This window comes from Triticum urartu, chromosome 2A (assembly GCF_056163025.1).
Source record: "Triticum urartu cultivar PI428250 chromosome 2A, HENAU_Tu73, whole genome shotgun sequence".
NCBI lineage: Eukaryota > Viridiplantae > Streptophyta > Magnoliopsida > Poales > Poaceae > Triticum > Triticum urartu.
This window is the reverse complement of record NC_141874.1, coordinates 658,235,109-658,249,458: the sequence shown is the minus strand read 5'-3', so window position 1 is coordinate 658,249,458 and position 14,350 is coordinate 658,235,109. Positions and strand designations below refer to the sequence as shown.

Here is a 14,350-nt window from a genome sequence, read left to right as displayed (position 1 = left end):
AAAACTAAAACAATGTGGTGAAACATCAAGAGCCAAATATGATGTAGAGAGGCATTGCAACAAATAGTTCATAAAATGGAGGAAGTACTAAACTTATGACTCATTTTTTTAAACATACTACATAACTAGAACTTTAGGGGATTTTAACACATAACTAATTCTAGGAGTAATCACTAGAAAAACTTAGTCGTAAGGTTTAGCCCGTTGCCACAAAATCTAGTGCATGAGTCCCGCATGTAATAGTCTGAAGACAATGACTCGAATAGTTTTTTTGTCTCTCTAATTTTTTTTAATTTTCACTTTAAATATGGCCAAATATTTCAAAAACATACTAAATCCTTAAATATATAGCAATTTGAGCTTATATTCTTCAAGAATAGTAAGGACCCTTGATAGATTTAATAAATCTAGTCGAGTCATAGTATTTTTCACTTTTAAGTATATAGGAACTAATGTGTCCATGTTGAACATTTAATGCCACATTAATATTAGCTTAAAAACCAAAATAGATTTAAGAACTAATAGAAAGATGACATTGTTTTGCCTCTTGTTGTATGTTTGTATTCATCAAATGATATGTATGAATTTTCTTTAGATGTGTTGTATCACATCTGATTTTTAGCACTATGTTTTTAGCCCTTTACCTAGAGTATTGAGCTCTATGTCAATTTGTTGATTCTATTAGTGCACAACTTTTTGTTGGCCAAACATTGATATAATTGGCCTTAATAATTGAACATTTTTGTCTTTGTGTGTGAATTTTTTCACGTATTTCAATTAAAACATGGATGAACCATACTAACTACACATGAGGAAAACCATGAGAATTTACGTACAACATCGTTAGCGGACACTAGATGTTAGGGCTAAAGGTAATAAGATGTCGGATAATTTCCAATTTGGAATAGGACATACATGACCCCCTCGATGATTTGGATTGGCTCCCGGGAGAGCGACAAAAGCACTGTCGTTGTAAAACATTATCCAAGAAAGGCCTCAATGCCTCTGCCCTCGATATGTCTCCCTCCATTAACCGACCAGGGAGAGCCTCTAGGTCCACGTGCATCCAAGCTCTCTCCCTACACTAGAGTTGCAACCAGTTGTTGGAGCCCAGAGAGTGTGAAACAACTAGCGGTTCTTGGCACACTTCTGAGGTACTCACCCTGTGCATGACTAGTTAGAGCAATTATGAGAAGGGTAAGAATCTGCAACAATGATATTGGTCTAATTTCTATAATATATGTTGCAAAATTAAAACACAAGAAACAACTATGATGTAAAGAGTCATTATGCAACGAGTAGTTCATATAATGGAGGAAATATTAAACTTATAATTCTTTTTTCCAAACATACTACATATCTAGTACTCTAGAGGATTTTAACACATAACCAGTTCTAGGAGTAATCACTAGGAAAACAGCGTCGTCAGGTCTAGCTGGTTCACACAAAATCTAGTGCATGAGCCCCACATGTAAGTGTCAAAAGATAACAACTCAACTATATTTTTTGTCTCTCTAAAAATATTCACTTCAAATATGGCCAAAATTTTCAAAAACGTTCTAAAGCCTTAAATATCTTGACAAGTGAGCTTAGTTTTTTCAAGAATACTAACGATCATTGATTGATTTACTAAATCTAGTGTGAATCACAATGTTGTTCATTGTTAAGTATAGGAACCAACACGTCTATCTCAGACATTTATTGCCACATTAATCTTAGTTCAAAATAACCAAAGTAGATTTAATAACTAAGAGAAAGACGGCGCTGCTTTGCCTCTTGTTGTATGGTTGTATTCGGCAAATAATATGTACGTATAAATTTCCTTAGATGCTTTGCATCACATCTGAAGTTTAGCACTATGGTTTTTATCCCTTCACCTAGAGTATTGGACTCTATGTCAATTCGTTGATTTACAACTTTTTGCTGGCTAAACATTGATATAATTGGCTTTAAGAATTGCACATTTCTGAATTTTCATGTGCATTTTTTTTCATGTATTTCCATTAAAATATAGATGAAGCATACTTACTACACACGAGAAAAACCAAGAGAATTTACATACAACATCGTTAGAGCCCACAAGATGTCTTCTTCCATCACAAAGGAAGCTAAAGGTAAAATAAGACATAAGATACTTTCCAATTGGGAATAGGACAGACATCACCCCCTCGATGCTTAGGATTGGCTCATGGAAGACAACAAAAGCCATGTCGTTGCAAAACATTGGCCAAGAAAGGCCTCAGTACCTCCGGCCCCGATCCATCTCCGTCCGGTAAAAGACCAGGGAGAGTCGCTAGGTCCGCGTGCATCCAAGCTCTCCCTACACTAGAACGGTAACCAGCTGTTGGAGCCCAGAGAGTGTGAAACAACTAGCGGTTCTCGACATACTCCTGGATAGAGATATTCATGTCACACTCTATATCTTACTAGTTAGAGCAATTATGAGAAGGGTAAGAATCTACAACAATGATATTGGTCTAATTTCTAGTAATATATGTTGCAAAATTGAAACAATTGGGTAAAACATCAAAAACCAAATATGATGTGAAGAGTCATTATGCAACAAATAGTTCAGATAATGGAAGAAATATTAAACTTATAACTCGTTTTTTCAAACATACCACATAATTAGAACTCTATGGGATTTTAACACATAACTAATTCTAGGAGTAACCACTAGAAAAACATAGTCGTAATGCCGCTTGACACTAAATCGTGTGCATGAGTCCCACATGTAAGTGTCTAAAGAGTAAAGACAACGACTCTGACTAGATATTTTTTTGTCTCTCTTAGAACTTTTAATTTTCACTTCAAATACGACAAAATAAAAATAAAAAAACATTTGAAAGCCCTAAATATCTGGATAGATGAGCTTAGATTCTTCAAGAATACTAAGGACCTTCGATTGATATACTAAAAAAAAATCCTTTTTCCAGTAAACATTGAATTTGCACCTCAAATTTGGTAGAAATTTGATAAGCATAGTCCAAACTCCTCAATGGCCAAGGAAAGAATGTAGCTAAAACTTTTCCAGAATACTAACTGGAAATATCTTGGTTTACTAGAACATTTTCATTTGACTGTTAACTTTGAATTTTCATCTCAAATTTGACCAAAACTTGAAAAAAAAAACTGATGAGTAAGTTGGCTAAGGCAAGGCTGAAAGGGTCGTGCCCCGCCCAGCCCATGCTATTTTTTTAAGTGCATATTTCGTTTTCAGCCATGAAACACAATCCCAATAATTATTTTCTACTGTCGGCCCGTCCAGCTTTCGGGGCCAAGCTCCGCCACTGCTTGAGTGCGTATACGTACGTTAAACCTCGTTGATAACTAATGGTTTTGCTAATTCGTATTTGCAGTTTTATGCTTTCAAAATCTACAATCTGCGATCGAGTTGAGCACACCGAGACCGGCGATGACACCTCTGGCAAGTTAATATCTCTTGCTCGGATGTATGTGACCTTCAACTTCAACCGTGTACACCAGGATTTGGTTTTTTCGATCCGTCCCAAACAGGCCTAAAGGTACGTGAGGTCGGCAAGCATGGGCAGATTAAGATTCGTTTCTCTTTCTTCTCTCGGCAAACCCTTCACGAGCATGGCTACCGCGCGCGCCACACAAACGGTCGACAGTCACGCACGCACCGCCGCACCACACAACCCTGTCGACCACCCCGTGTCGCCATGCGCCCGCAGCGATCCCCGTGGCCCCCTCCGTCCACCCCCGGCCTACAAAACCGGCACTGCACCTCTCGTCCTCCCACCGTACTACCGCAAGTGCAAAGTAGCTCATACATCCATCTCAGCTCCTCCACCGACCACCAGACCCAGATCGATGGCTTCCTCATCCGTGCTGCTCGGAGGAGGCGCGGGCGCCGCCGCCTTCACCGGCGCCGCCGCCGGCAAGGCTCTTCCCAGGCCGTGCTTCCTCGCCGCTCGTCCCCACACCGTCAGCGGCGGCCGCCTCTGCCTGCAAACCCCTCCTAGGGCGACTCCCGTACGTGCACTTGATGTTATTACTACCACACTTGCTGGTGTTTGTTCTTTGCGATGTTACGTATGCTGACTGTTCGTTGGTTCATTCGTGCGTCAGGCTAACGACGCCGTCGAGACCGTGAAGGGGGCGGCCGGGGAGGCCGGAGACAAGGCCTCGGAAGGGGCGGACAGCGTGTCGAAGGCGGCGGGCGACGCGGCGGGCAAGGTTCAGGAGGCGGTGGAGGGCGCGGTGGAGGGAGCCAAGGACCTCGGCGAGAAGGCCAAGCAGGCGACGGAGGAGGCGTGGGACGCCACCAAAGACGCCGCGCAGGGCGTCGCCGACGACGTCACCGCCGCGGTTGAGGATGTGAGCAAATGAGCTCAACATTTGCGTATCAGCTTTTCAGTTCGCCGATTGGATATTGAACATGCATGATGTGCATGCGAGTGTCTGTTTTGTGGATCTCATAATTAATGATGTATGCTTTGTATAAGAGCTACAGCGTTGGTCAAAAGTTGTGCTAAAAGCATCTACAACTGAACATCTCATGCCCGTCGCAAATGTCCAGACGGGCTGCCAGAAAAAACGTCACTTAACGCCCCATATCCGATCCAAACAACTGGATTGATAGGCACTCCTCATACCTAGTTCATATCTGGGGCGGATATGAGGATGCCTGAACGCGCCCGTCATGCCGGACTGATCACAAGAGCCCATGCATCACACGCAGAGACCGGCGGTTTGACGGACGCTTCCTCCAGTTCTCGGTGTGGATGAATTCATGGTGCCGCGTGGCGTCGGTCCGACGGACGCCTCCTCCAGTTCTCGGTGTGAATGCATTCATGGTGCCGCGTGGCGTCGCTCCGGCATGCCGCCCGAGGGAGCAAGTCTATCTATTTAAGCCGAACAGTGGCAGTGAAACCCTAGCCTCCCCATTCCTTCCCACTCGCGCCGCAACTTCCATCCGCCCTGTAGCCGCTAGCCATGGCCCGGGAGAGGATCACCACCTATGCAATGTCGATGCCGGTACGTCGATTGTAGCTCGAGGAGGAGATCCGGGCCAGGCGCGCCGCTCGTGTCACTATCGGTCTGCCTCCGAATTCGCCAGAGCCAGAGAAAGAGGAGGAGGAAGCGTGGCAGCAAAAGGAAGCGGATTAGGACCCCCCACCCATGGAGGAGGAGGAGGATCTGGAAGCGGACGACGCGGCGGAGCCGGAGGAGCAGAGACCGCAGGCTTTGCCATGGAGAACGTCATGGCGGAGTTTGAGGTCGCCCAGGCAGCAAAGATGGCGAAGCAGACTGCCATCCTTAAATTCATCCAAGATGAGGCCTATATGGAGTCCAACCGCCCAGGCTTGCACCGACCCTTCTAATACTCTTCCAATATGCATCATCATCATCATCCAAACATCAACCCTTTGCTCATCTTGGAAATACACCCTATGGAAAACCTCACCCACAAATCAGTACTAGGCCACTATTTACCTATGGACCTTTCATCGTCACTGATCGAATCTAATGCCTTCTTCGGAGCTTCTAGCAAGCGATATTCAGATTTCAATCTGGCGCCGTTTGTAGTCCCATGGGCACTATGGAACTTTAGAGATGGCATTGGGTTAACCATAGCATTTGGTTGAACATGAAACAAATATGTCACCTAGTCCTACAACACCTGAGAAAGTGGAAAGTGTTTTTCAAGTTGTTCGGCTTCCGCGGTGTTTGTGGCTTCAGACAAAGGTGCCCGACTTTGTCGATGCTGATGACGGCGATGCCCTTCGTGCCATTCCCTCTTTGGTGGCATCGTCCTTAAGCATTCCCACTTTTCCTACTATCTGGGGTCCATTACTCCGGGTGAAAAGCTTGACCCGGCTAGCCGGGGCAGACTATAGTAGCATCTTTGACGTCGTTCCCTCCGTTGGGATTATGACCACATGGTTGTCGCATGTTCTCATGTTAGCATTATGAGACAGGATGGTGGCTTCAGTTGCGGTCACAGATGGAGTAGCGATGCTGCGGAGTATGGTGGCTTGTCGTCCTCTAAGGTTCAAGGAGGCCCAAGACTGCTTCCCTTCGATGGTGTCCTCTCACTCTCTGGCGACGAGGTATTGGCAGTTTAGGGTGCTCCTTAGTGGTGTTAGTTCAATTGTCGCAGCCCTCCCGTCCTAGTTTGTCTGGTTTTGTGTCTGTAGCTAGGTGTAGGCGATTTTCGCCTGGTTTCACTCCAATTAACCGAGCTTTGATAGGTTTTTGGATTCGATTTTTCTTATAAACCGAATCAACTATGTAGGTTTTTGGGTTCGGTTTTTCTTATAAACTGGACCAATTATATTCTTCTTATGGAAATTCTGGAACCGTTTGCCCTCTCAAAAAGGTTCTTCGAAAAAATAAAATGCTTCAGGGATGGCTACCGCGCAGGCCCATGACTCCTTTGCCTCGGGTTGGGGCGGACCGGGAAAGTATCAGGTGCACCGGTGCTTGTGGTGCTACCGGTGCACCGGACGCCCGTAGCATGTTCAAAAATGCTTGATTTTTTTTGAAAAGAATTTAGCGCATTCACACAACATTGGTCTATGCTGTCGCAAAAATTCAACTCAAAATTTGAAATATTTCTCAAGGTACAAAAATCACAAAATCCACACTGAATAGTACACAACAGAAGTTGGGCTTTAAATTTGGCCCATTATCACATTGATGCTAAAATTGTCATTTTTGCATCTCCTCCAATGCTTTGAATTCTGATTTGAACTCTTGCAACAACATAGACCAATGTTGTGTCAATGTGCTACATTTTTTGCAGATTTTTTGAAACATTTATTAACACGCTACGACTTCCGGTGCAGCAGTAGCACCACAAGCATCGGTGCATCAGATACTTTCCCAGGGCAGACCTATGTTGTCCCAGCGGTGACACCTGGTAGAAATTTGGTTTTCGTTATATGTAGTCTATATTTTGGGCTTGGACACCAGAAAAAGTTAATGTTGCACACCGGTTGAAAAATTGGGGCAAGGAAGAGAGACATGCAGCGAGCATGACACCTTCAGCCGAATGGCCAGGTCTTTGCCCCTACCTTCTCCCACCGTCTTGTTGCCAGCGATTCTGCTCAACACACTGATTAATGGAATAATGAAATGTTCCAAGTTAAAAAAAGGTGCCACGAAGAAAGGACAAACTACAGACGCCACAAGGATGACACCATCGCCAGTGGCAAGGACAAAACACATATTCACACACTCGTCACTAATTTAAAACACGAAAACTAAAACATACTCCCCCCGATCCACATTAATTGTCGCAGATTTAGTACAAAGTTGTACCAAAATTTAATATGGATCGGAGGGAGTAAGTAATAAAATTCATTCAGTCCTTGCAGGGCTGCATTTGGGTACAGAAACTGAAGCCAGACTATAAAAATCCCAATAAGTGCAGATAAGAAAAGGTAAGGATAAAGCAACAGCACTGCTCGATGGCCGTAAAAATGTACATATGTATATGTAATATATATGACCTAATGATCCTTCTCAGCTAGCACTCTGCATTTTGCAAACAACAAAACTGGCCCCACAGAACCGAAGGAGCACACAGCAATCTGCTGCACAAGGGAAATATACAGGTTAAATACATCATCGTGTGATGTGCCTGCCTGCTGCCACAATGCCGGCTGCGTTTCGACGCGGTACAAAACTTACAGGAGACATGGGCTCCTACTGTCCTAGCCATCACCTTCTGAATAAAGCCAGGAAAGTTAAGCATTTGCCTTCCGACAATCACCATTGTTGTTCCTTTATATATGGTTAGTGTGATCTCTACTGGATAAGTAGATTGCCATGAACAAAACAACTGTGCTGAAGCAGTAGGTTCCGCGTTCAGACATAAGAGGTCAAGCGCACCTGCAGCAGGTTCGAGTGTGGGATGCTCATCGACACAATCGCCCTGCGGCAGTTGTTCCTCAGGAACGCGAAAAAATAGTTTATGATCAACTTCTTGAAGAACCACGAGTCCTTCCTGGCTTTGACAATGGGGTTGTCGATGAGATACACGGCTCCAGATTCCTTCGCCTGCTTGATGAATGCGAGCTCCAGCTCAAGGTTCTGTGTGTAATCCAACGAGGGATCTTGAGGCGTTGAGCAACTGGGTGTTTCAGGAATCGTGTCTACTGAAGGTGTAAAGTCCACCAGGAGAGGGGCATCGAGTGAGTAGAGGCTGCCGTTTGGTGCAGTGATTATCTGTCCAGGGGTTGAAGGCTCCTCATCGGAGTCAACATCATCTTCACTCTGTAGGGACAACTCTACAGCCTCCCGCTGTATGAACTTTTCAAGGCCTTCTATCAGAAGGCGCTCAAATGTGTTATGGTGCTCCTGTTTCTTGTCTTTGTATCCGTATCTGTGCATTATCAAGTTAGCATCATAAGAAAATTTTAGAGTTGATTCCATAGACTCAAGCAAGCTCTCAGAATCTCACCAACAGTTTATACTTAATGGTATGTACACCAACTTTGCATGACAATTAAAAAAAATCAATCATTGCTCATCAATGTACATGAAGATACAAGATATGGTGGCACAACAAACTATACGACTAATTCATTAAAATCACAGTACTTTTGCGTTCTACCGAAATTTGTAATTCTCCCAAGCAAAAGAAGTAATGTCAAACCCATTGGTAACAAATGTATTAGTGTAGGAATAATCATGGATCAAAGCAAATCATTTTTTTAAAAACGGAGCAAGACTCTGGTAACCAGGCGCTTACCGACCAGTTATTAGACTATTCTGATTTGGCATTTCTTATTTCATTTTGGTCTATACATTTTCTGTATTATTTGCGGTTGTACGAGAGTTGAGCATAATATGGAACCTACCATTTCGAGCTAGTAGGACCACTAACTGGCTGTGTGATATTCAGTAGTAATGGGCGAAAATGGCACGAATGGAGAAAATCGCATTCATACCCTGCATTTGGTAGTGCTAAAACCTATTACCAGTATTGGAGGAGGAGGGGGGGGGGGGGGGGGGGGGGGGGTGGGGTGGGGAAAGCAATAAACAACAGTGCCTGTAATTCAGATAGACCTAACCAACTAGAGTCCATGTACATACCTGGCAATACAGCGAAACATGTGATAGCCCCTTGTACAAACACGCTGGAAAAGAAACCTTTCACTTTGGGGAACCGCAGGCACTGGTACATTCCTGACGCACACGAATACGATTATTGAGTGGATAGCAGGGAGGGCGGTCAGAAAATGACCAAAAATTGCAGGAACTCCTGTCACTATCTCACTGTACACCAAGCCTAGTCCAGGCGCTCTCATTGTGCCAAGGTTGGGCCCCAGTTTTCTCATTAGATCTTTTGAAAGCTTCTGTTTGAGTTCACTGTCATACTTCAGTTTGGTTCCGTAGTTCCAGATGAACATAATCATGACAAGACCAGATGCAAAGACCAACAGTGCCCAACCTCCATCCCCAACACTACTCAGAGCTGATGAGAAGAAAATCAGCTCCAAGGATAGGAATGTGATAAGGAATGACACGACCTTAATAATATTGGTTTCCCATATTAGAAGCATTATCAGTGTAACATAGACCGTGGCCATTATCATCACCCCAAGTTCAGCTATGGCTGTTCAAGATGGAACAGTGTAAGAGTGCAGAATACTGAAGCATTACAGCATATTGCATAAGCAGGAGTTAAACATAATAGCATATCCAGTGCAATACTATTACCATATGCATTCCCGACATCAGATGTGCTTCGGAAGAGCAGAATAAAGCCCAAACAGGAAGCCAGCAGAAACCAGTTTACGACTGGAATGTATATCTTAGCCATAAATTTTCGAGATGTATGGACAATTTTGAGCCGAGGAAAGCAACCAAGTGATATGGACTGCTTTAGGCATTGGAATATAGCAATCGTCATTGTCCTACTGGCAATCAGTGCAGCTAAATTAGCAAGCAAGAAAACAGGCCAGAAAACATTCCCTGCATAGAGAATACAGTGTAACAAGTCAGTAATCGCAAATAGAATATTCACATCACATATGGAAGAACTGCTGATGGGGTTCATTCATAAGAAAATGAAAAACACAGGCATATTCAGCCACATCCAACTTACCTGGAATAGATGCAAAGAAGATATGTTCAGGTGTCTTTTCGTTTGCAATGAGGAAAGCAGCTTGTCCTAAATAGGCCAAGACAAGGCAAGGAAGAACAAGAAGAACAAACATAAACTGCAAAGGAGAAACATGCTGGATATAAATATAATCAAGAGTGGATGAGTAGTGGATACATTAAGCAGATCTGAAATTTTATATAAAACTAATACTGAGTCTGAATGACTAAGAATTTATAAGAAATGTTAGGTATATATAGAACATCATCTGCATAAAGTTCAAAATAGAAGTAACACTTCCATAAACTAATGATAATACCTGAACAAATCGTACAGGAAAGTGGCAAAGATTTGAAAAGATAGCCTCAGATCCTGCAGTATAGTTGGTAAACAAATCAGTTTCTTTTTTTTTACCAAGACACTTAAAAAAAAAGTTCTGAACCAACAGACTGCATTGTGAGACAACAGACAATCTAAATAAAAAAGGGCAGCCGGGTGCATGTAGCTCCCGCTTGCGCAGGGTCCGGGGAAGGGTCCGACCACTTTGGGCCTATTGTACGCAGCCTTTCCCTACATTTCTGCAAGAGGCTGTTTCCAAGGCAACAGCTTTACCGCTGTGCCAAGGCTCCCCTTCCAATACATCATAAAAATTGTCTCAAAGTTAAAGCGCACCAGCAAAGTACACAACAGAAATCAAAAGAAAGAGGTGCACTTTGACAGTAAGAACATAAGGTTGTGTAGCAAATCAAATGGTACTAACTGATTAGAGGTAAACTGACGTTTACCTGTTGCACACAAAAGACAACCAGCAAGGGAGAGCCAGGCCTGAAAGGGATTCCTCCCAAAATAATAAAAAATGTATAGAGGATTAAACGCCTTAAAAGCTCCCGATCCATATCTACTGAGATTGCATATGCCAATTCCTCCAAGACAGCAAAACCATATCAGCAAACAAGGGCCAACTATAAATCCTATTTTGCTAGTGGCATATCTCTGTAGACTATACAGGACAACAAGAAGTGCAATTGAAATCATCACCACAACATCTGCAAATAACGTTTGATGGAATTAGGAAGAGAAACTAGCATAAATTATAAAATAAATAGCTTACTTTTGTTCCATTAAATAAAAGGAACTTCACCTTGTGAGGCCTTTGGTATCCCAACTTTCAAGCCGCTGACAGCAGACAGCACTATTCAATGATAAAAAAATTATTGGAAAATAGTCCGCATAAACTACACTTGTAAAGAAAATAAACATGTTCTTCAATTCTTTATGATGTACCACTGAACGTGTGTCAAGAAGAAGAAACAAACCTGACATTGCTGGTGTGATAACTCCATTGGATATAAACATGGCAGTCCCAAATAGTACTAAGCCTAAAAGTAACTTCTTCATCATGAGTGAAGATTCAAGTTTCTCCTTTACTTTTATGGACCTCTCAAGCTCATCTGTGGGAAGCTTGAGACGGAAACTTGACATCCTCTTCTCAGGCTGAGCTTGTACTTGGTTTGGAATGAGACTCACTTTTGCATTTCTACAAATTAAAGAATACATGGCAAATATACCACCTGTGGAGTCATAAAATAATTGAAGGATGTTAAGCCTGTAACATATCCCTGTATAATTTTTTTTTACCTTATTAACTCAATTCACAACCTCGAATATACCTTCACCATCATCATTAGCCCAAAGGACAACCAAGACATACTTCACCAATGGCATCAAAATCAGAGTATACAGAACTAGTGAGAGTGCTCCCAGAACATCCTCCTCCTCAAGAATAGGGTACTTGTTGAACATGACATCAAATGTATACAGTGGACTTATTCCAATATCTCCGAAAACCACAGCAAGAGTCTGAAGAGCAAGAAATACTGTCCTGCCAAAATCAAACTCCTGCACATGTAAATGAAATAACTGAACCATGCGCCAGATAATGAAGGAAACATGATAAGAAAATATATATTCTTTATTTAAACGGTGAGGACATTACTATCTACATGCATTTAATTTCATACAACTGTCAACAAAGACTATCCCATAGATCGATCTCCACAAAGATATTCTGCTGATGAAATTTTCAACTCTTATGGTTCATCTCATAATTAAACACATCTCCCTCCTGGGAAAATATACATTTCTTCTGATGATATGACTTCAGTTATGGTTACTCAATAGATGAAGTCACTCGAAAAAAAAGGTGATGTTATTCGCACACCGACCTGATAAATTGTTAAAAACCATAACAGTAGCCTGTAATTTTAGCTTTCGTACTAACACCCATCTATTCTACTACTGCATCGAAAATGCCCTGAACTGTCTGCAATGCGGTTGCCTGGAATGATGAAGGTAAAAAGTAAAAGATTTTGTTTGCTATGCAGGACAGCAGGGTGGTAATATTAGGTCGTAAGGGGGAGGGGGGCCTTGAGATGGCATCACTAAGCACTTTGAATTCATCCTTTTTACTAGGGAACTTTGCATGCATCTGGGTGTAGCTTGTCACCAAAATATTATGTTCAAGGAGAAATCCAATTCTCTAATTTGAAACAAGGGATAAAATGTGACTCTCCGAGGTCTGATAGCTTGCCAGCAAAAACATATGTTCAAGGAGAAATCGAATTCTCTAATTTGAAGGGGAGAAAATGTGACTCTTCGAGGTCTTTGGTGTTGAATTGGAATCTCGTTTTCATGTCGGAAGTTTATAGTTGGGCAGATTTGTTCAATACCTGCTTTAAATCTTCGATAGCAAGCATAGACAATTTTTTACTAGGAATGGACTTTTGCATTGGAGAGACTACAGTGCCTATATAAGTTCTTAGACCACCTAGAAAGAGGTACTTGCGTTGGACAAGGTATCTTTAATTATGACGTTTGAAATTTCATGATTGCCCGTATTCTCGCTTTAACCACCCACGGAGCTGGAAGAGGTTCCTGCATTGAACGTACACCGAAAGAATCTAAACTTTTATGGAAGAGAAGTGGTCTGATTTACATAACAGATGGAGGCAAACATTGTCTCCGGCAAGATTAGTATAGCAGTTTACTGATTCACTTTTATGTACAAGTTATGTCTTGTATGAGCAGATTGGGGTGGGTGATGGGTCGCAGAAATATCAGCACTACATGTAAGTGATACGAAATTAACTCATCTGATAACTATTGTTCCGATTTATGCACAAGAAAACGGTCACAAATAACATGAGCGCACGTAATCACCATTCCCGCCGCATCCTGATTACCAGTCACAATGTTATGCAAACAAAATTTGGATGAAGGAACAAAACAATTGATGTTTCTGATCGAACGCAACATATGCATCCCCTCATCCAAGCACGGCCATCCTGAACCACAAGGATGTGCAGATTCGCACTTCTCCAATCCAATGGGCAAACGCTGAAGCTAACCAAAATCGCACCGGTCGGTGGTCTGGTCACCACTCTCACGGCATTCCACGCGCGCGGCATGAGCAGCGTGCGTCGAACACCTCGCCGCATACGCAATCGAACGACACGAGACCAGGAGGGGAAACAGAGCGCGCGCTCACCTCGGGGTCCTCGAGCGGCTGCGCGCCGGAGACCTCGTTGCCCTCGACGTCGAACCAGTCGACGGTGGGCACGGTGCGGATCAGGCGCTGCCGGGCCTCCCTCTGCTCCTCGTCCTCGTCCTCGTAGTCGACGTTGTCGTCCTCGGACTCGGACTCGAAGCTGCCGCCCCGGCCCGCCGCCCCGACGGCCGCGGGCCCCCCCGCCCCGCGGCCCTCCAGCTCGTCGTCCTCCTCCTCCCCCGCGGACACCCAGCGCCACTCCATGGAGGGCGCCTTGCGCATGCCGGCCGCCGCCGACGACTCGGCCGCCATTCCCGCCGGGCCGTGGCCTCGATCAGATCGAGAGACGAGAGGACGGGGCAGGGGCAGGGACATCCGGAGGCGGGGAAGGAAATTGGCTCCGTTCCGTCGTTGCGTGTCGGGAGGAGGTGGGGATGTTCGGGGCGTAGTGGAATGGGGAGAGGAGAGAGCGTCAAAACCGGGAGGCGGGTGCGAATGGTGCTGGAGTGGAGCGAGCGGTTTGGCTCGCGGAGGGGGGACTGGTGAGGTGGCACCACGTGCGGACCACATGACCAGATCCAGTCTCCCCTCTCTGTCTCTCTCTTTTCGTCGATGGTTTTTAGATTCTCATTGAAAGTGAACCGCATTTAAGGTCCTGTTTGGGACACATGGGTTACATAAATTCCTTGTAAGAGAAAATTGCACGAATCACTAACTGTTGG

The 14,350-nt window shown here is 43.9% G+C and overlaps 2 protein-coding genes across 3 annotated transcripts; one reads left to right on the top strand and one right to left on the bottom strand.

The window, feature by feature from the left end:
- The first annotated feature begins 3,741 nt into the window (after nucleotides 1-3,741).
- Nucleotides 3,742-4,468, top strand: LOC125539511 (uncharacterized). Its single transcript, XM_048702981.2, has 2 exons — nucleotides 3,742-3,996; nucleotides 4,093-4,468. Exons 1-2 carry the CDS (start codon nucleotides 3,835-3,837, stop codon nucleotides 4,351-4,353), a joined length of 423 nt encoding a protein of 140 aa, XP_048558938.2. The 5' UTR covers nucleotides 3,742-3,834; the 3' UTR covers nucleotides 4,354-4,468.
- Nucleotides 4,469-7,413: 2,945 nt separating this feature from the next.
- On the bottom strand, nucleotides 7,414-14,127 carry LOC125539510 (putative potassium transporter 15). Of its 2 annotated transcripts, XM_048702980.2 has the most exons (10): nucleotides 13,629-14,127; nucleotides 11,752-11,980; nucleotides 11,398-11,652; nucleotides 11,223-11,273; nucleotides 10,867-11,127; nucleotides 10,401-10,453; nucleotides 10,085-10,199; nucleotides 9,697-9,951; nucleotides 9,070-9,592; nucleotides 7,414-8,356 (listed from the first exon to the last, which is right to left on the bottom strand). In XM_048702980.2, exons 1-10 carry the CDS (start codon nucleotides 14,001-14,003, stop codon nucleotides 7,840-7,842), a joined length of 2,634 nt encoding a protein of 877 aa, XP_048558937.1. In that variant the 5' UTR covers nucleotides 14,004-14,127; the 3' UTR covers nucleotides 7,414-7,839. The 2 variants fall into 2 exon arrangements, with proteins under 2 accessions (XP_048558937.1, XP_087400911.1); XM_087544785.1 differs by lacking the exon at nucleotides 10,867-11,127.
- Between the last annotated feature and the right edge of the window lie 223 nt (nucleotides 14,128-14,350).

What these genes read in the sequence shown, in the direction of transcription:
- LOC125539511 (XM_048702981.2), top strand. Translation starts at nt 3,835, where the DNA reads ATGGCTTCCTCATCCGTGCTGCTCGGAGGAGGCGCGGGCGCCGCCGCC. An exon ending in CCCCTCCTAGGGCGACTCCC is followed by an intron (nt 3,997 to 4,092) that starts GTACGTGCACTT and finishes TTCGTGCGTCAG; the next exon opens with GCTAACGACGCCGTCGAGAC.
- LOC125539510 (XM_048702980.2), bottom strand. Translation starts at nt 14,003, where the DNA reads ATGTCCCTGCCCCTGCCCCGTCCTCTCGTCTCTCGATCTGATCGAGGC. An exon ending in TATCACACCAGCAATGTCAG is followed by an intron (nt 11,274 to 11,397) that starts GTTTGTTTCTTC and finishes ATCATTGAATAG; the next exon opens with TGCTGTCTGCTGTCAGCGGC. An exon ending in TTGTCTTTTGTGTGCAACAG is followed by an intron (nt 10,454 to 10,866) that starts GTAAACGTCAGT and finishes ACTATACTGCAG; the next exon opens with GATCTGAGGCTATCTTTTCA.